The 18,419-nt window shown below is 37.9% G+C and overlaps 1 protein-coding gene and 6 long non-coding RNA genes across 42 annotated transcripts; 4 read left to right on the plus strand and 3 right to left on the minus strand.

The window, feature by feature from the left end:
* Positions 1-996: 996 nt before the first annotated feature.
* LOC123473917 (actin, muscle) lies at positions 997-3,590 on the plus strand. The gene is made up of 7 exons (XM_045175547.1): positions 997-1,117; positions 1,288-1,459; positions 1,990-2,229; positions 2,299-2,437; positions 2,516-2,623; positions 2,700-2,827; positions 2,906-3,590. Exons 2-7 carry the CDS (start codon positions 1,334-1,336, stop codon positions 3,293-3,295), a joined length of 1,131 nt encoding a protein of 376 aa, XP_045031482.1. The 5' UTR covers positions 997-1,117; positions 1,288-1,333; the 3' UTR covers positions 3,296-3,590.
* Positions 3,591-4,656: 1,066 nt separating this feature from the next.
* Positions 4,657-5,659, plus strand: LOC123473919. Its single transcript, XR_006648376.1, has 4 exons — positions 4,657-4,841; positions 4,902-5,346; positions 5,407-5,541; positions 5,617-5,659. It is a non-coding gene; the product is annotated as an uncharacterized LOC123473919 (long non-coding RNA).
* Positions 5,660-5,909: 250 nt separating this feature from the next.
* Positions 5,910-6,678, minus strand: LOC123473923. Its single transcript, XR_006648415.1, has 2 exons — positions 6,182-6,678; positions 5,910-6,123 (listed from the first exon to the last, which is right to left on the minus strand). It is a non-coding gene; the product is annotated as an uncharacterized LOC123473923 (long non-coding RNA).
* A 357-nt stretch (positions 6,679-7,035) lies between these two features.
* LOC116925297 lies at positions 7,036-8,971 on the plus strand. Of its 3 annotated transcripts, none has more exons than XR_004395404.2 (5): positions 7,036-7,176; positions 7,239-7,336; positions 7,502-7,615; positions 7,749-7,991; positions 8,056-8,782. It is a non-coding gene; the product is annotated as an uncharacterized LOC116925297 (long non-coding RNA). The 3 variants fall into 3 exon arrangements; XR_006648414.1 differs by adding an exon at positions 8,803-8,971 and having other exon boundaries at positions 7,043-7,336; positions 8,056-8,735; XR_006648413.1 differs by having other exon boundaries at positions 7,043-7,336.
* Positions 8,972-9,941: 970 nt separating this feature from the next.
* Positions 9,942-13,259, minus strand: LOC123473920. 22 transcript variants are annotated; one of them, XR_006648385.1, is made up of 13 exons: positions 12,952-13,189; positions 12,838-12,874; positions 12,671-12,772; positions 12,496-12,608; positions 12,168-12,376; positions 11,920-12,084; positions 11,650-11,867; positions 11,417-11,585; positions 11,083-11,345; positions 10,948-11,018; positions 10,828-10,885; positions 10,662-10,730; positions 9,942-10,080 (listed from the first exon to the last, which is right to left on the minus strand). It is a non-coding gene; the product is annotated as an uncharacterized LOC123473920 (long non-coding RNA). The 22 variants fall into 22 exon arrangements; XR_006648380.1 differs by having other exon boundaries at positions 12,496-12,874; positions 12,952-13,131; positions 13,189-13,205; XR_006648384.1 differs by having other exon boundaries at positions 12,496-12,772; positions 13,189-13,203.
* A 326-nt stretch (positions 13,260-13,585) lies between these two features.
* LOC123473922 lies at positions 13,586-16,782 on the plus strand. 10 transcript variants are annotated; one of them, XR_006648411.1, is made up of 6 exons: positions 13,595-14,060; positions 14,226-14,339; positions 14,473-14,715; positions 14,780-15,870; positions 15,987-15,988; positions 16,645-16,659. It is a non-coding gene; the product is annotated as an uncharacterized LOC123473922 (long non-coding RNA). The 10 variants fall into 10 exon arrangements; XR_006648407.1 differs by lacking the exon at positions 16,645-16,659 and adding an exon at positions 16,077-16,268 and having other exon boundaries at positions 15,987-16,014; XR_006648410.1 differs by lacking the exon at positions 16,645-16,659 and adding an exon at positions 16,077-16,268.
* On the minus strand, positions 16,667-18,400 carry LOC123473921. Of its 4 annotated transcripts, none has more exons than XR_006648401.1 (7): positions 18,375-18,400; positions 18,142-18,310; positions 17,808-18,070; positions 17,673-17,743; positions 17,553-17,610; positions 17,387-17,455; positions 16,667-16,805 (listed from the first exon to the last, which is right to left on the minus strand). It is a non-coding gene; the product is annotated as an uncharacterized LOC123473921 (long non-coding RNA). The 4 variants fall into 4 exon arrangements; XR_006648402.1 differs by having other exon boundaries at positions 17,543-17,610; XR_006648399.1 differs by lacking the exon at positions 16,667-16,805 and having other exon boundaries at positions 17,307-17,455.
* Between the last annotated feature and the right edge of the window lie 19 nt (positions 18,401-18,419).

Genomic DNA, 18,419 nt, shown 5'->3' on the forward strand with positions numbered 1-18,419 from the left:
CATTTACGCTAAAAAAAAAAAAAATATATAAGGTTGCAAATTTGATTTCATTTAAAATCGGCCTACATTGGTTGCAATGTAATATGTAATCGCCGTACGAAACTTTGAAGATTGAATTCAAATTCACTTCGAATTAGGTGTCGCATTGAACAAAGCGGCTGGTCTGGAATGGTATGTTAGGTCCATAATCTCTATTAGCCCAAGCCGCTGCTGGAATCCAAGCGGCGACCCTCTCCATTTATGGTCACGCCGGCATTGGTTGGTTGGTCTGATCCTTCCTAAAACCGTTCTTTTCAGCCCAATAATACAGCACTTAAAAGGCTAGCGAGTGTCACTGGTAGTCACTGTGTCTCACCGTAACGAAATATCATTTTTCTCTTTCTTTTTTTGCCATATTCGAATTTACCGCACGATCGATCCTTAAATGGTCAGGCGAACTCTTCCGTTCCTCGCCAAGTTCTAATTGAGGTAATGACGATGGTCGGGTCACCCTACTATAATTAAACATGGCCTTTTCCAAAAACTATGATTAATGTCTACTCAACTACGTCAGTGTCAGTCGGACAGTTAATAATTCTAATTCAGTATTAATATAATTTGAAACGCGTATTCCGATCGCGGGACGATTAGACTAGGTGACCTAGTTACCCTCATCTGTGTAATTACAGCTATTGGTTATCAACACATCTGGCCAAGATTTCGAGCTTAACATTTTTATTTATATTCAAATAATTGGTTTTTTCTTTAACTCTTAGGGCAATCTATAGGCGATGGGCTCAAGCTCAGTATATGGAGTGAGAATGGGTTCCGAACGGCGAGTACGTTAAAGGCCATGTTTGGTCTTCGTCTGCGAGTATATAGTAAAAAGACGCAGGATCTCGAGAGAAGCAAAAGATATTTTGGTCTTGAATCACCCCCCCTTCTCTCTCTCCTACACACTTTCTCTCCCTCTCATTTTTTTTCCTTTTTTTTTTACCACCTCCTTACGTGGCCTAGTCAGACGTCTGGAATAAGCGAGTGGGCAGCCCTCCCGAGCCCTTTATAAGACGAGCGTTTCCGAGTTGTCAGTACACCAGATCGTCCCCAGTCGGATAGCTCCACAGAGCAAACGTACCTGGTAAGATATTCTGTTGAATTGGTTTACAGCTTTAACTAGTGAAAAACTGTGCTTAAGTTTGAATGACAAAATTCGAAAGCCACTTGAAGTCGAGCGACAATATCTCAAGTGCGTCTTATTAACATCTGTGAAAAATCCTTAAGGTTTTTTGTTTTGTTTTGTTTTTGCAGAATCTTTTACCCATTTACTCGTCCAAAGAAACCCTAATCAATCAACATGTGTGACGATGATGTTGCCGCTTTGGTTGTGGACAACGGATCCGGTATGTGCAAGGCTGGATTCGCCGGAGATGACGCCCCTCGTGCCGTCTTCCCATCTATCGTCGGCCGCCCGCGCCACCAGGTATAAAGATCCCACTCAATTTATCAAGCAATCTTTAAGTGAAATCAGACTTTTCATGGGTTTAAATATCAAAAGAAATTGATATTTAAATTTGGGGAAGGTTTTTTTTTTAAATATTTTTTTTAAATAATATAAATGCTGTTTAAAAGAGTTCTGGGAAAGGGACATTCAATATTTGAAATTTGAACAAATTGTATGGGAAATCCAGGCATACTGGCACTTCCATAAAAGACCGATGAGGGATGCGATGGCGGGAAGTCGGATGCCAGCTAAAATTAGCTTTGACAGAAGTAGGTCTTGTGGCTAAAATAGCCCCAGTTCTGTTTGGCCTTAGCCACCTGATCTCAATGTCGCTCAAAGATACTCTCTTCTCTCTTTGGCATCCGAGATAGTAGTCGCCCTTGCCTGTGATTCGCGTCCTTGTAAACGTTAAACTGTAGGATTAGGACTTTAACCATGCAACGATGAAACGAAAAGAAGTGAAACTGGAGTGCATGTAGAAACTAACCAATTTGTTCGATCCGTAATAGGGTGTCATGGTGGGTATGGGTCAAAAAGACTCGTACGTCGGTGACGAAGCCCAGTCCAAACGTGGTATTTTGACTTTGAAATACCCGATTGAGCACGGAATCATCACCAACTGGGACGACATGGAGAAGATCTGGCATCACACCTTCTACAACGAATTGCGTGTCGCCCCTGAGGAGCACCCCATTCTCCTGACTGAAGCTCCCCTCAACCCCAAGGCTAACCGTGAAAAGATGACCCAGGTAAAATTCATCCAAGATTTCAATCGTCAATTGGTTTCAATCTTTGTTTGCTTGCCTTGGTTTTTGCAGATCATGTTCGAGACCTTCAACTGCCCGGCCATGTACGTCGCCATCCAAGCTGTGCTCTCCCTGTACGCTTCCGGTCGTACCACCGGTATCGTTTTGGACTCTGGTGATGGTGTCTCTCACACCGTTCCCATCTATGAAGGTTTGTCGTATAAGAAAAGCGGAATATTTTACGAATAATCAAGGAGGAAGATTACATAATCTTGGTTGGAAAAATTAGGTTACGCTCTGCCCCACGCCATCCTCCGTCTGGACTTGGCCGGCCGTGACTTGACTGACTACTTGATGAAGATCTTGACTGAGCGCGGTTACAGCTTCACCACCACCGGTAAAAATGAAAAGATTGCCTTAAAACCACATGCCAAGTTTCTAGTTAAGAGCTCTGGGTTTTATTTGACCAACAGCCGAGCGTGAAATCGTTCGTGACATCAAGGAGAAATTGTGCTACGTCGCCCTAGACTTCGAACAGGAAATGGCCACCGCCGCTGCCTCCACCTCCTTGGAGAAATCCTACGAATTGCCCGATGGCCAGGTATGCTGATGTTTATCCGTGACTGATGCGTCTAGTTTCAGCTGCTTGATTGTAACCTTCTTTTTCTTGTATTGACAGGTCATCACCATCGGTAACGAACGTTTCCGTTGCCCCGAAGCCCTCTTCCAGCCCTCATTCTTGGGTATGGAATCCTGCGGCATCCACGAGACGGTCTACAACTCGATCATGAAGTGTGACGTCGACATCCGTAAGGATCTGTACGCCAACACTGTCCTCTCCGGTGGCACCACCATGTACCCCGGTATTGCTGATCGTATGCAAAAGGAAATCACTGCCCTCGCCCCATCCACCATCAAGATCAAGATCATCGCTCCCCCTGAGCGCAAATACTCCGTCTGGATCGGTGGCTCCATCTTGGCCTCTCTATCCACCTTCCAACAGATGTGGATCTCCAAGCAGGAATACGACGAGTCCGGCCCTGGCATTGTCCACCGCAAATGCTTCTAAGTCATCTGTCTAGCACTATACGACGGGAGAAGGAGGCAAACCTCGCTCTCCACCTTATGTAGGCCTAATGCCATGAATTTACTGGGCGCTGCTTTTTTTACTTCTTGTTGTTCTTGATTTGTTGCTATATTATTTTGAAATTCGTTTTTTTTTTTTTTTTTTTTTTGTTGACCAAATTTTTACTGTCAACCTAACTTTTTGTTGTTTCAGTTCGAGGGATTGTATCTTGGAAACGATGCGATTGTGTCAAACCAACATGCAGTTGATTTGTGAATGCAAGTTCAGCTATCCGAAATGGTGTCACTGTTTCTTTTCTGGATGAAGTGGTATTTTAAATTCTCGCAGTCTCTCGTCATCCGGTTCTTTAAAAACGTGGTAGATTCAGGAGCTTAAGCTCTTCTTTGACGACCGAGGACAACTGTCAATCACAATTTCATGGCATCAATAGCGTATACAATGAACGTTCATCATTAACTTTTGAGGATTTTCCATTATGGCTCTATGGTTGAGCATCGACCTGGTGTGCCGAAAGTTAATGGATCGATCTCCAACAGAGTTCAATCCAGATATAATTCGAAATTATCTAATGCATCTTGACATGTACATAACACTTGCAGTCAGTGTAAGTTCGTTCGGCCCAAGGTTTAGGTTACTTGCTTTTGCTCGGACACACTTTCATTGTGTAGTGCGGGTTTCGTACCCTCTGCTGTTTCAGGAAATGTGACGCATTGCGGAGACCATTGAGATGAAGCGCATTGGAGATGTTGCGCAAACAGCACTTTTGTTCTGTTTATTTAAAAAGTAGCTAGTCTGACGGAAAAACAAACTAACTTTCCGAAATCAGCGTTCAATTTTGAGTAAAATGTTTGATTTTCATTAAATTCCAAAAGATATTGTTTTTTGGGGGATTTTGACAAAAGTGAGAAGGCCTTCCCACTTTTTTCATTTTTGGCAAAATTCTATATGTAGTTAAAATTCATGATTTCAATTTAGAAATCAAAGAAAATTACGAAAATAACGTTTTTTTTTGCATTGGGACCATAATTTTTTATATAAATGCAAAAATGGACCACGTTACTCGTGGCGTTCGTTGCGGACCTTTGGGTAACTTTCTTATGCCCTGCACCCTGCTTTAAGCTGACCTTTCATGTTTACCACTTACCAGTAAACAGTGAGCTCGTTTTTGCACAAGAAATTTCAGGAGAAAAACAAAAATAAAGATTCAAAACAAATACGTAATGGTTAAAGGACAGTATTGTGAAACTGACTATCACAAAAATGTAAGTTTTACCCAATCTTCATCCAAATTATCTTATGTATTATATAACAATTATAACATTAGGTGACAAACCTTATCCCACAAATCCACAATAATCATTGTTTTATATTATTTTAGCTGATTAATACAACTGTGATCTAGAAAATAAGTTTCAGGATTGAAGGCTCAACAAATACGAAATCCAGCATATTTACAAGTTGTAATTCAGAAGTTGAACAGCCATTATTCATCCTGATGAAAGCCTTCAAAGAGAAGAATACTTGACAGGTAATTGGCATTCTAACACTCCATAAATATCAATTTTTATTTAAATACATTTATTTCTAGGGGATGTGAGAAAAAGATGCCAAATAGTGGACATGTGAAAATGCCTGAAAAGGGCTAAAAATAAACCAGTTGCCACTGTTGTAGCAGTACCAAAGGATCAAACAAAGTTATTTTGAATTCACACACAATGACTTTTGAAAAATGATGCGCAGTTCCACAAAAAAGGAAAGCCATGGGTTTCTTGTGGTCTGATCAGCATGCTAAATCTACTGGTGATCCTTCTTTTCTTTGAAGGGATTCCTGATGAAGATATTCATTTTCTCGTGTTGAATCCTGAACCTGGTCATCCTGTTGAAGTCATTGTCGTGTGATAAATTTTTTTCGTGGAATCCATTACAAATCTAACTGCTTTCGACTCTTTACGTTGCAGCACTTGGGAAAATTACGTCAATGGTTCTTGTGCTTCGAACAACCATGCATTCATGGGCGAAAATGTTAATGTCAAGTAAGTTTTGTTACTAAAATTCCCGCCCTAAATTGAGCTCAACAATTTTACGTTTTCCAGCGCTCGTGGATCGTTTTAACTTATAACAAATGGACAATCCCCGTACGCCCAAGCTTGACTCCTGCTGTGACCACTAATGGTGCTACGACTATTCGGTTTTACACACTACGTCTTCGAGAATTCAACTATAATGTGGTATTTTGTTCAAATCATTTTCCAATGCTGCCCTCCTATGTCAGTCAAGTACTTATTTTTTTAATTTTTTACAAGGAAAATATTCAGTTCGCATTGGTTTTCATACATCAACAAAAATGCGACATGCACGAAAACATGAAACACCCAACGATTTAACCGTGAATCATACGTAAACGCTCATTAATTTTCGTTGTCTACAGAAGGCACGATACGAAAATATTGACTCGACAATTTTTTTAGACTCACAAAATTATTTGTTAATCTTGCTTTTGGCATTACAAGGTCCGTTGCTCTGAGGTAGAGCACTTGCTTAAGATGGAGTTAGTCATGGGTTCAAATCCCATTTGATTATAAAGGCAAAAATTTCATTAAAATTTAATAGGTTATTTAATTTGTCAGTCACGTCGTTAAATTTATTGTATAGGCCTATTGTGTTAATGGGTTACAGGTTTCATTGCAATGCACACAGTCAAGTAGTGGCATTTTCATCCCGTTTCTTACTCTGGTAGTTGGTGTCCATTTGGGACCTTTTTCTATTAGAATGTGTATGGTGTTAGTTGAATCAGTCCATCGCGTTTAGTTCTTCAAAAAATATTCTTATTATCTATGTTAGCATAATATCTAGAAATGTAAGCTAGACCATTATTTATATTTTAAGATGGTAGATTGGTCCATTGAAAATTTAGTTAAGGTAGCGCCGCCTGATTGGTAACTGATCTCTGGTTAAACGGTGACAGTCAATAGAACATGACCCCACTTTTCCCTTCCAAAATATAAATAGATCAACATTAAGTGTGAATATTGTAAACTAGAAGATGGCTAATTGTCATAAACTTCCCAAACTGAGTAGTCATGACGTTTTCTTTCTGCTGTTCATTACGAAATATTTTATTTTGTTAGTACAAACAGATAAAGAGATGTCTCACCTAATAAAAAGTCAAGCAGTAGACGTTCCATGTTTTTTCTCTGCCTAGCAGACGAATTCTATTGCAGTCCCTCTTTCGTTCAGCTACGGAATCGTGATTCAGTTGCTCACAAAATTTTCAAGACATCTAGTAGAGAAACTAGCGATTGCTTGAGTATTTCATGAGATGATTTTCCCCGTTTCCACATCTCATGGAATTCGACAAAAACCACATGGAATAACCCAAATTGAACGTTGATTTCGATTAAATCGTTGGTTTTCTCGTTAAACCAACTGTAAAAAAAAAAAAGTGCTGCCCTTTTTTAAATTGGAAAAGATTGTTTGCTACTCTGGTTCCGTTTCATCCAAATATCGATTAATTGAATGGAAAACTAATACTTCTATAGGTTTAGTTTTATTGAATTCCAAGTCAAAATTCTAAGCCGATTTTGTATACAATAAGTCGGTCTTAAAATGTCGGGCTTAATTAATCAAATAAAACTAGATATCTTATCAATAGATGGCCACACTGTTTAGTGGATCGTCTGCAGTAGAAATTCATGGTTCATCAGATGTGTCCTAGTTGTTAGGGATTCGTTAATAGTTAAAAAAAAAAATGGAAATTGGTAAAATGAAATAACATATGACCTATACCTTTAGATCACTTGTTTTCACAAATGGAGATTTATTCCACAAGCTTCCTAGGCAGACACCCACCCACACAACCATGGGTGATAAATGATATAAAAGTTTATTAATTTAAAAAATTTAGATTTTAGGTTATTGATAACAGAGTCAGGAAACAATGTGTGGAATCTGATATTCTAGCCTTGGAAACCACAGATGCCTTTCTGCTTTAACAAGGCTATAAAGCAACTATAATTTCAGGAGGTAAAGACTGAAACCAAAAACAAAGCACAGAATATTTTAGTTGGCTTTTCTGCTTAATGTTATTGTTACACTTAACTTGTGGAAACATAGAAGTGTATACAGATGTTCAGGGTCAAATCGATGAAATGGTTGAGCCAAAAAGAACTTCATATTACTTTTGCACAGGTCCTAACTCAGTGTACGTGGTTTACGCCCCACTATACAATCCAATAAACTTCAGGCTGAGGTCTTCCAGTGCTGAGAATTTATTTGGCAAGCAAATACTCAATAAGGAGTTAGGTAAACAATTCTGTTTTATATCACATTTTTATCATACAAATTGTTTTTCTCAGTAGTATTTAGTATGTCAGAAATAACAATAATGTAGTAAAGTAATTTGAATGTTGTTATGTTTTTGTTTTGTTCTGTTAAGGTGGAACAGTGGAGAGAAAAATATTCGCGATGGGCAATTTGAGATCCAAGTAGAAACGGAGTGGCTATTGTTTAAAGGCTTAGAGACTCGGCAAATGGTATTACATGGTTAATGGTTAAATGGTATTGTGACAGCTTAGACAAGGTTGCAGAAGGGTTGCGTTACGTCGCAAAATCTTCACATCATATTATTTCCGCTATTGCTGATATTACTGAGTCCAGTTCCATGATTTGACTGAAAACGGTATGTTGGTTTCCTTTCCATTGAGTGCGAAACATTGATCTTAACGGCTGGTGTCAAATTACAGGACGAAAAATGTTGCATGCCTTCTTATTCGAAATCTGTGGATTGCAAGGAGGTTTCACATTGGAGAAACGCGAGCAGCAGTGTAACGATTACATCCGGCGCACGGTCGGACGTGATAAGATCGTGCTCATGCTAGTAAGCGGTGGAGTCGATTCCGCCGTTCGTGCTGCCCTTCTCCATAAAGCACTTCTACAGGTGATAACTCGTCGCGAGTGCAGGGCATCTATATCCATTCTTATCTTTTTCTTTTTTTTTTATTTTATCTTTACGAAAAGATACAATATGTTTGCTAATTTACTTTATTTACGTTATTCAGCGACAGTTAACAAGCGTTTTAGTAATTTACCTTGGGCTACTTGAAATTATTATTACAAGTTTCATTTAAGTTCATGGTAAAAGTTGAAATTCAAAGTGTATGTCTAATGGCACAACGGTATAGCATCGGAGCGGTACGTAGAAGATTTAGGGTTCGATTCCCTAAAGAGTTCAGTTACATTCCAATGTAAAAATAAATTCCATTGGGAAAATTCTGATTTATGAGTTACAAAATCTCTAAGTAAAATTAGAGTGCCTTAACCAAAGACTTGTAAAGCTCTATTCTTCAACGTGGCTATTGGTCGCATATACCGGAACATTACAACTCAGATGGAAAACGAACCCATACTATGATGATTAATCCCAGTCAATTTAATGTTTGTTAAAAATAAAAAAACGATTAATTAATGTCACTACATATTATCCATCATAGACACTGAATTCCACTACAGCTGAATGGGATTCGAACCCAAGTTACATCGTATTCCAGTCCATCGCTCTACCATTGAGCTATGAGAGATACTACATTGTAATCTAAGTCTTCAACACATTAAGGTAACTGTGCAAAATTGTACATAGGGGATCAAATATCAATGGGGGGATATAGGGGGTTGCCAGAAAGGTATCGCATCCGACTAGCAACTCGAAGGTCCGTGGTTCGATTCCACGTGGGTTCCTGATGTCCTGGGCTTCCAACATTCCCAGGGGTCTACATTCCCAGGAGCCAGTCGGGTCGAGAAACTTCCCCATTACGAAGTAATGGGACGGATATTTTGGTAATCTTTAATACAATTCTCAATAATAAATTTTAATAAATTGTTTATTTCGATTTATCGACGTGCCTGTGTTACTTATACACTTTGCAACGGACTTTAACCATTGTCATCCCCAGCCGTAAGATCTCATACATATTTCAGATTGTAATATATATTCATTTATCTGAAACTGTTGATTATTTTAATAATTTGGTTGACTCTTTCAGGATTTGAACCCTTAATCTGTGGCGTATCGTGCCGATGCTCTACCACTGAGCTATAAGTCATATTAACATACTGTCTACATTTTCGTGTTAATTGAGTTAACAAATTTGGACTTAGAATAATTTTTGTAGCATGATTCAAGACAATTTCCTTTTAATATGTCTATAATAAATACATCTAATTGAATTGCGAAACGATTTACCATAAATTAATGTGCTAAACTTCCGACGGGATTTGAACCCGGAAACTTTAGATCCATACACCAACGTTCTACCACAGAGCTATGAACCTTATGTAACATCAGTCAGGTTAGCACATAATTTTACGAGCCTATAAAAATTGCCTTTATTATCTTTTCGTGCCTTCTAATATTAGTGAATAATTATTTATAACTCATGGCTCAACGGTTGAGCATCGGCAATGCACACCGAAAGTTTGGGGATCGATCCCCGAAAGAGTTAAATTAAATTCTGAGAAACTACTTCAATACACCGTATAATCCAATATATACAAAGATTGAATAATAATAATTATTAATGAATTATCCAATATTACAAAATTATTCTGCAGGTAAACAAAACTCTGGTAAATATGAGTTTCAACTATGTTCAACAGATATCTACCAACTACAGAATTGAGATGTCATCGGCAATCATTCAAAGGCAATCCGGGAATTCGCAGTACAAGAACTGCACATCAGTGGCCATCTCAGCAGTGATTAGAGTCCAATCCTTAAAAGAAAAAAGTGTAAATGTCAGGAATGTATAGAGTGTGAAAACAAAGTAAGTACGAAAAACAAATTTTTCAAAATTAATGTAAAACAAAATTTGTATTGATAATTCTCCACATGAAAAAATATTTTGCAACTTTTAAAAGGTTGAATAACCATTTCAAAAATTGCTGTCAACCAAGGCAGGGGGAGACACTGCCTCAATTGACTCACCGGGGAGATTACCCAGTGCTTGGCTAAGAGAAGCCGGAAGAAGAGCTGAAGATTTGGAACATTTTTACAGGAGCGATTAACCTTTAATTCGGATTTGTGGGTAGCGACATAGCCCTCCATAAGCATTTCATCGAACTATGAGGACCCCCACGTCCCCTTTCCGGCCAGAGCCCTCCAAACCTCGATATATGTTGTTTTTATATATACCGTACAGTAGGGGCATGACCCCCTACGGGCTTATTACGAGTCAAGGGGAAACGGGGCCACAGAAAAGAAGGGAGCCCAGATATACACTTCAATTTGTCTTTAATAAAATACCGTAACATGAGAGAACGTTAATAAATCATGGATATTTCCAATCGCACTTACAATTATCATCCATTGCTTTGGCACCCAGCCTCGATCAACATACTATTCTAATTCAGCATGATTTGTAGTCTACATTAAACGAAAAAACACGAGTTAGTATTACAATTTTGCTGATACATCTATTAATACGGTGAAATCTTTTTGGCATTTTCTTACGATTTATTACCAAGACATTGTGGGATTAAGAATAAATATCCTGTCTACTTTGGTAAAAAAATCCTTCCCTGTAAAAAAGAAAAGTATGAAAGTGGGTTCATAATGTACAACATGCTTTTTGATAATAAACCTTGCTTGTCAACAAACAAACCAGCCACAACAAATTTCATTCCTATCTAGTTTGGTAGTAAAAATCCTTCCCTGTAGAAAAGAAAAGTATCAAAATGGGGGTTTGTAACGTACAGCATGCTTTTTGATAACAAACCTTGCTTGTCAACAGCAAACCCATCCACAACTAATTTCGTTCCCGAACGCTCTGTACAAGTGCAAAAGGTGTACAAGACTAATCCTGGGATGCGGGAAAGCCACGGGTGGTAAACAACCAATTCAAGTCCATATCTCCTTTGCTATCGTTTGCTTCGCGCGCGTCTTGTGGAAGAGTGCTGGTGAAAATTCATCAACAGAGCTCCGACATTTTCAATGCATCAACCGTTTGGATTCTGCCCGATGGTACAATGCCGCTTTGAACTGTTCAAATCGAGTAGTACGTACTTCAAACGAAATGAATGAATTTCTTATTTGCTTTGTTGCTTCCCCACCTTCGTCGTCTGCTGTTCTACGACCACAACAAACCTGGAAGCTTTTGAAGATGATAGTTTTTAGGGCGGGGATCAACAAGGCAGCTCTGGATAAGCATGGGCTAAGTAAGCCATAATTACAGTCACTGTCAGCTACAATAAAAGTGACGTATGGAAGGTTCCTACGGGGCTAAAAATTCAAAAATCTTTTGAAAATAGTATTTATTTTAAGCGGACATTTTTTATTTATTTACCCTCGCGTTGACAATTGGTTGAAGGGAATGAACGCGCTTATTTTTTTATTAAAAATGCTGAAAATATGTTTGCAGCTTTCCTTTATATTGGTGAAAAATTTCGCATTGCAGACGTTCTAAGTTTGATTACCACGAATGTCGACGTGTCCATGAGTTACAGCGATTAGAATAAATTGTCTCATCACCAATCGTCCTCTCATTTCTTGCCAGCTGCGGAACTAACAATTTTTTAATATCAAAAATTACTACAACTCATAAACTTTTTGTTACCTATTGCATTTCCACGCTGACTTTTAATCCGATTCATTCGCACCTCGCCATTCCGAATTGTCGCCAGTGCAATGAAAACTATTTTCTTAAAAGCCTTGCGAACATTATGAATATCAAATGTTTAACAGTTCTCCAATAAAGCCAACCTGCTAAATATAGCTGGTTCTAGAAAAAAATAGGTGGTGTCAGTACAACTATCTGATAAACCTTCACAATAGACATTCAACAGTCTTGGAACAAAATACTACCATCAATCAAGTCATTTTTCCATAGATGTTGGGCAATCTTCTGACCTCATTATGCTACCTAGGCATCACATTCCATTTTTATTCTTTTTCACATGCGACAAACTTGCGAAGTATTATATAAAAATTAAGTGCCATAGTTTGCATATCCTAAAATACGTTTTTAAGATGTCTAAATGGTGGTTGCATCTTGCATGAGTGCTATAAATGAACTAATTCAAAAAATTAAATCGGAAATTATTATTGCATTAGGACGACCTACTTGAATTACTTTCAAATGAAAGTAAGAGGTTGCAAGGTGATCTGATAAAAGTCTCTCTAAACTTGTTACCTGTGTCCATTCATTTTCAATTGGAGTAATAGTGTCCAGCCTGGGGCATCCTTCTCAACAGGTTTGATGTAAAGAGTTGAATAACTTTGTATCACGTTGGCGACACCGAGTCACTGACCGAGATTTTATTACAGTGCGGAACTATTGTGGTTGGCAACTGTAAAATTTACTTTACCGAGCATTGTTTTTTTCTAGAATCCAAGCAATCATCGATTTGGAACCGGGTGGTGGTAACAGGTGTACTTGTGGTCTTTGAGGAGTTAATGGTTTCTTTAAACTGAAAGTTGATGAGAACAAAGTCATTTATCCCAGTATCAATACTGAAGAAAGTTCCTTTCATACATAGGAGCTCCCTGTATGATGCTTACTGGGTCACGACCTGCAAAATAATAAATCTTTGATCATTTATCTAAATGGTGCACCCCAAATGGTTTTCTACTGTAAGAAGTGGCCAACCTTCTATGTTGTAGCTTCATAAAAAAATCTTTGGAAAAAATGATGGATTGCTATGAAAATCACACTGGGACAAGTTACTTTTAGGAACACTTCTCAGATTTGCTTCCTTAGTCAGATTTACTCAACAAATTTGCCATCTCATCACTGAGATGGACAGACAAGCATGTTTTGCATGTTCTGCTGTTCATTACGAAATATTTTATTTTGTTAGTACAAACAGATAAAGAGATGTCTCACCTAATAAAAAGTCAAGCAGTAGACGTTCCATGTTTTTTCTCTGCCTAGCAGACGAATTCTATTGCAGTCCCTCTTTCGTTCAGCTACGGAATCGTGATTCAGTTGCTCACAAAATTTTCAAGACATCTAGTAGAGAAACTAGCGATTGCTTGAGTATTTCATGAGATGATTTTCCCCGTTTCCACATCTCATGGAATTCGACAAAAACCACATGGAATAACCCAAATTGAACGTTGATTTCGATTAAATCGTTGGTTTTCTCGTTAAATCAACTGTAAAAAAAAAAAAAAGTGCTGCCCTTTTTTAAATTGGAAAAGATTGTTTGCTACTCTGGTTCCGTTTCATCCAAATATCGATTAATTGAATGGAAAACTAATAGTTCTATAGGTTTAGTTTTATTGAATTCCAAGTCAAAATTCTAAGCCGATTTTGTATACAATAAGTCGGTCTTAAAATGTCGGGCTTAATTAATCAAATAAAACTAGATATCTTATCAATAGATGGCCACACTGTTTAGTGGATCGTCTGCAGTAGAAATTCATGGTTCATCAGATGTGTCCTAGTTGTTAGGGATTCGTTAATAGTTAAAAAAAAAAAATGGAAATTGGTAAAATGAAATAACATATGACCTATACCTTTAGATCACTTGTTTTCACAAATGGAGATTTATTCCACAAGCTTCCTAGGCAGACACCCACCCACACAACCATGGGTGATAAATGATATAAAAGTTTATTAATTTAAAAAATTTAGATTTTAGGTTATTGATAACAGAGTCAGGAAACAATGTGTGGAATCTGATATTCTAGCCTTGGAAACCACAGATGCCTTTCTGCTTTAACAAGGCTATAAAGCAACTATAATTTCAGGAGGTAAAGACTGAAACCAAAAACAAAGCACAGAATATTTTAGTTGGCTTTTCTGCTTAATGTTATTGTTACACTTAACTTGTGGAAACATAGAAGTGTATACAGATGTTCAGGGTCAAATCGATGAAATGGTTGAGCCAAAAAGAACTTCATATTACTTTTGCACAGGTCCTAACTCAGTGTACGTGGTTTACGCCCCACTATACAATCCAATAAACTTCAGGCTGAGGTCTTCCAGTGCTGAGAATTTATTTGGCAAGCAAATACTCAATAAGGAGTTAGGTAAACAATTCTGTTTTATATCACATTTTTATCATACAAATTGTTTTTCTCAGTAGTATTTAGTATGTCAGAAATAACAATAATGTAGTAAAGTAATTTGAATGTTGTTATGTTTTTGTTTTGTTCTGTTAAGGTGGAACAGTGGAGAGAAAAATATTCGCGATGGGCAATTTGAGATCCAAGTAGAAACGGAGTGGCTATTGTTTAAAGGCTTAGAGACTCGGCAAATGGTATTACATGGTTAATGGTTAAATGGTATTGTGACAGCTTAGACAAGGTTGCAGAAGGGTTGCGTTACGTCGCAAAATCTTCACATCATATTATTTCCGCTATTGCTGATATTACTGAGTCCAGTTCCATGATTTGACTGAAAACGGTATGTTGGTTTCCTTTCCATTGAGTGCGAAACATTGATCTTAACGGCTGGTGTCAAATTACAGGACGAAAAATGTTGCATGCCTTCTTATTCGAAATCTGTGGATTGCAAGGAGGTTTCACATTGGAGAAACGCGAGCAGCAGTGTAACGATTACATCCGGCGCACGGTCGGACGTGATAAGATCGTGCTCATGCTAGTAAGCGGTGGAGTCGATTCCGCCGTTCGTGCTGCCCTTCTCCATAAAGCACTTCTACAGGTGATAACTCGTCGCGAGTGCAGGGCATCTATATCCATTCTTATCTTTTTCTTTTTTTTTTATTTTATCTTTACGAAAAGATACAATATGTTTGCTAATTTACTTTATTTACGTTATTCAGCGACAGTTAACAAGCGTTTTAGTAATTTACCTTGGGCTACTTGAAATTATTATTACAAGTTTCATTTAAGTTCATGGTAAAAGTTGAAATTCAAAGTGTATGTCTAATGGCACAACGGTATAGCATCGGAGCGGTACGTAGAAGATTTAGGGTTCGATTCCCTAAAGAGTTCAGTTACATTCCAATGTAAAAATAAATTCCATTGGGAAAATTCTGATTTATGAGTTACAAAATCTCTAAGTAAAATTAGAGTGCCTTAACCAAAGACTTGTAAAGCTCTATTCTTCAACGTGGCTATTGGTCGCATATACCGGAACATTACAACTCAGATGGAAAACGAACCCATACTATGATGATTAATCCCAGTCAATTTAATGTTTGTTAAAAATAAAAAAACGATTAATTAATGTCACTACATATTATCCATCATAGACACTGAATTCCACTACAGCTGAATGGGATTCGAACCCAAGTTACATCGTATTCCAGTCCATCGCTCTACCATTGAGCTATGAGAGATACTACATTGTAATCTAAGTCTTCAACACATTAAGGTAACTGTGCAAAATTGTACATAGGGGATCAAATATCAATGGGGGGATATAGGGGGGTTGCCAGAAAGGTATCGCATCCGACTAGCAACTCGAAGGTCCGTGGTTCGATTCCACGTGGGTTCCTGATGTCCTGGGCTTCCAACATTCCCAGGGGTCTACATTCCCAGGAGCCAGTCGGGTCGAGAAACTTCCCCATTACGAAGTAATGGGACGGATATTTTGGTAATCTTTAATACAATTCTCAATAATAAATTTTAATAAATTGTTTATTTCGATTTATCGACGTGCCTGTGTTACTTATACACTTTGCAACGGACTTTAACCATTGTCATCCCCAGCCGTAAGATCTCATACATATTTCAGATTGTAATATATATTCATTTATCTGAAACTGTTGATTATTTTAATAATTTGGTTGACTCTTTCAGGATTTGAACCCTTAATCTGTGGCGTATCGTGCCGATGCTCTACCACTGAGCTATAAGTCATATTAACATACTGTCTACATTTTCGTGTTAATTGAGTTAACAAATTTGGACTTAGAATAATTTTTGTAGCATGATTCAAGACAATTTCCTTTTAATATGTCTATAATAAATACATCTAATTGAATTGCGAAACGATTTACCATAAATTAATGTGCTAAACTTCCGACGGGATTTGAACCCGGAAACTTTAGATCCATACACCAACGTTCTACCACAGAGCTATGAACCTTATGTAACATCAGTCAGGTTAGCACATAATTTTACGAGCCTATAAAAATTGCCTTTATTATCTTTTCGTGCCTTCTAATATTAGTGAATAATTATTTATAACTCATGGCTCAACGGTTGAGCATCGGCAATGCACACCGAAAGTTTGGGGATCGATCCCCGAAAGAGTTAAATTAAATTCTGAGAAACTACTTCAATACACCGTATAATCCAATATATACAAAGATTGAATAATAATAATTATTAATGAATTATCCAATATTACAAAATTATTCTGCAGGTAAACAAAACTCTGGTAAATATGAGTTTCAACTATGTTCAACAGATATCTACCAACTACAGAATTGAGATGTCATCGGCAATCATTCAAAGGCAATCCGGGAATTCGCAGTACAAGAACTGCACATCAGTGGCCATCTCAGCAGTGATTAGAGTCCAATCCTTAAAAGAAAAAAGTGTAAATGTCAGGAATGTATAGAGTGTGAAAACAAAGTAAGTACGAAAAACAAATTTTTCAAAATTAATGTAAAACAAAATTTGTATTGATAATTCTCCACATGAAAAAATATTTTGCAACTTTTAAAAGGTTGAATAACCATTTCAAAAATTGCTGTCAACCAAGGCAGGGGGAGACACTGCCTCAATTGACTCACCGGGGAGATTACCCAGTGCTTGGCTAAGAGAAGCCGGAAGAAGAGCTGAAGATTTGGAACATTTTTACAGGAGCGATTAACCTTTAATTCGGATTTGTGGGTAGCGACATAGCCCTCCATAAGCATTTCATCGAACTATGAGGACCCCCACGTCCCCTTTCCGGCCAGAGCCCTCCAAACCTCGATATATGTTGTTTTTATATATACCGTACAGTAGGGGCATGACCCCCTACGGGCTTATTACGAGTCAAGGGGAAACGGGGCCACAGAAAAGAAGGGAGCCCAGATATACACTTCAATTTGTCTTTAATAAAATACCGTAACATGAGAGAACGTTAATAAATCATGGATATTTCCAATCGCGCTTACAATTATCATCCATTGCTTTGGCACCCAGCCTCGATCAACATACTATTCTAATTCAGCATGATTTGTAGTCTACATTAAACGAAAAAACACGAGTTAGTATTACAATTTTGCTGATACATCTATTAATACGGTGAAATCTTTTTGGCATTTTCTTACGATTTATTACCAAGACATTGTGGGATTAAGAATAAATATCCTGTCTACTTTGGTAAAAAAATCCTTCCCTGTAAAAAAGAAAAGTATGAAAGTGGGTTCATAATGTACAACATGCTTTTTGATAATAAACCTTGCTTGTCAACAAACAAACCAGCCACAACAAATTTCATTCCTATCTAGTTTGGTAGTAAAAATCCTTCCCTGTAGAAAAGAAAAGTATCAAAATGGGGGTTTGTAACGTACAGCATGCTTTTTGATAACAAACCTTGCTTGTCAACAGCAAACCCATCCACAACTAATTTCGTTCCCGAACGCTCTGTACAAGTGCAAAAGGTGTACAAGACTAATCCTGGGATGCGGGAAAGCCACGGGTGGTAAACAACCAATTCAAGTCCATATCTCCTTTGCTATCGTTTGCTTCGCGCGCGTCTTGTGGAAGAGTGCTGGTGAAAATTCATCAACAGAGCTCCGACATTTTCAATGCATCAACCGTTTGGATTCTGCCCGATGGTACAATGCCGCTTTGAACTGTTCAAATCGAGTAGTACGTACTTCAAACGAAATGAATGAATTTCTTATTTGCTTTGTTGCTTCCCCACCTTCGTCGTCTGCTGTTCTACGACCACAACAAACCTGGAAGCTTTTGAAGATGATAGTTTTTAGGGCGGGGATCAACAAGGCAGCTCTGGATAAGCATGGGCTAAGTAAGCCATAATTACAGTCACTGTCAGCTACAATAAAAGTGACGTATGGAAGGTTCCTACGGGGCTAAAAATTCAAAAATCTTTTGAAAATAGTATTTATTTTAAGCGGACATTTTTTATTTATTTACCCTCGCGTTGACAATTGGTTGAAGGAGAAGAACGCGCTTATTTTT

The sequence above is a fragment of the Daphnia magna genome, linkage group LG6 (assembly GCF_020631705.1).
Source record: "Daphnia magna isolate NIES linkage group LG6, ASM2063170v1.1, whole genome shotgun sequence".
NCBI lineage: Eukaryota > Metazoa > Arthropoda > Branchiopoda > Diplostraca > Daphniidae > Daphnia > Daphnia magna.

Excerpts from the sequence above, each read along its gene's own strand:
- LOC123473917 (XM_045175547.1), top strand. The coding sequence starts at position 1,334 with ATGTGTGACGATGATGTTGCCGCTTTGGTTGTGGACAACGGATCCGGT. Across the intron at positions 2,438-2,515 it reads CACCGTTCCCATCTATGAAG|GTTACGCTCTGCCCCACGCC; the intron begins GTTTGTCGTATA and ends TGGAAAAATTAG. Across the intron at positions 2,624-2,699 it reads TTACAGCTTCACCACCACCG|CCGAGCGTGAAATCGTTCGT; the intron begins GTAAAAATGAAA and ends TTTGACCAACAG.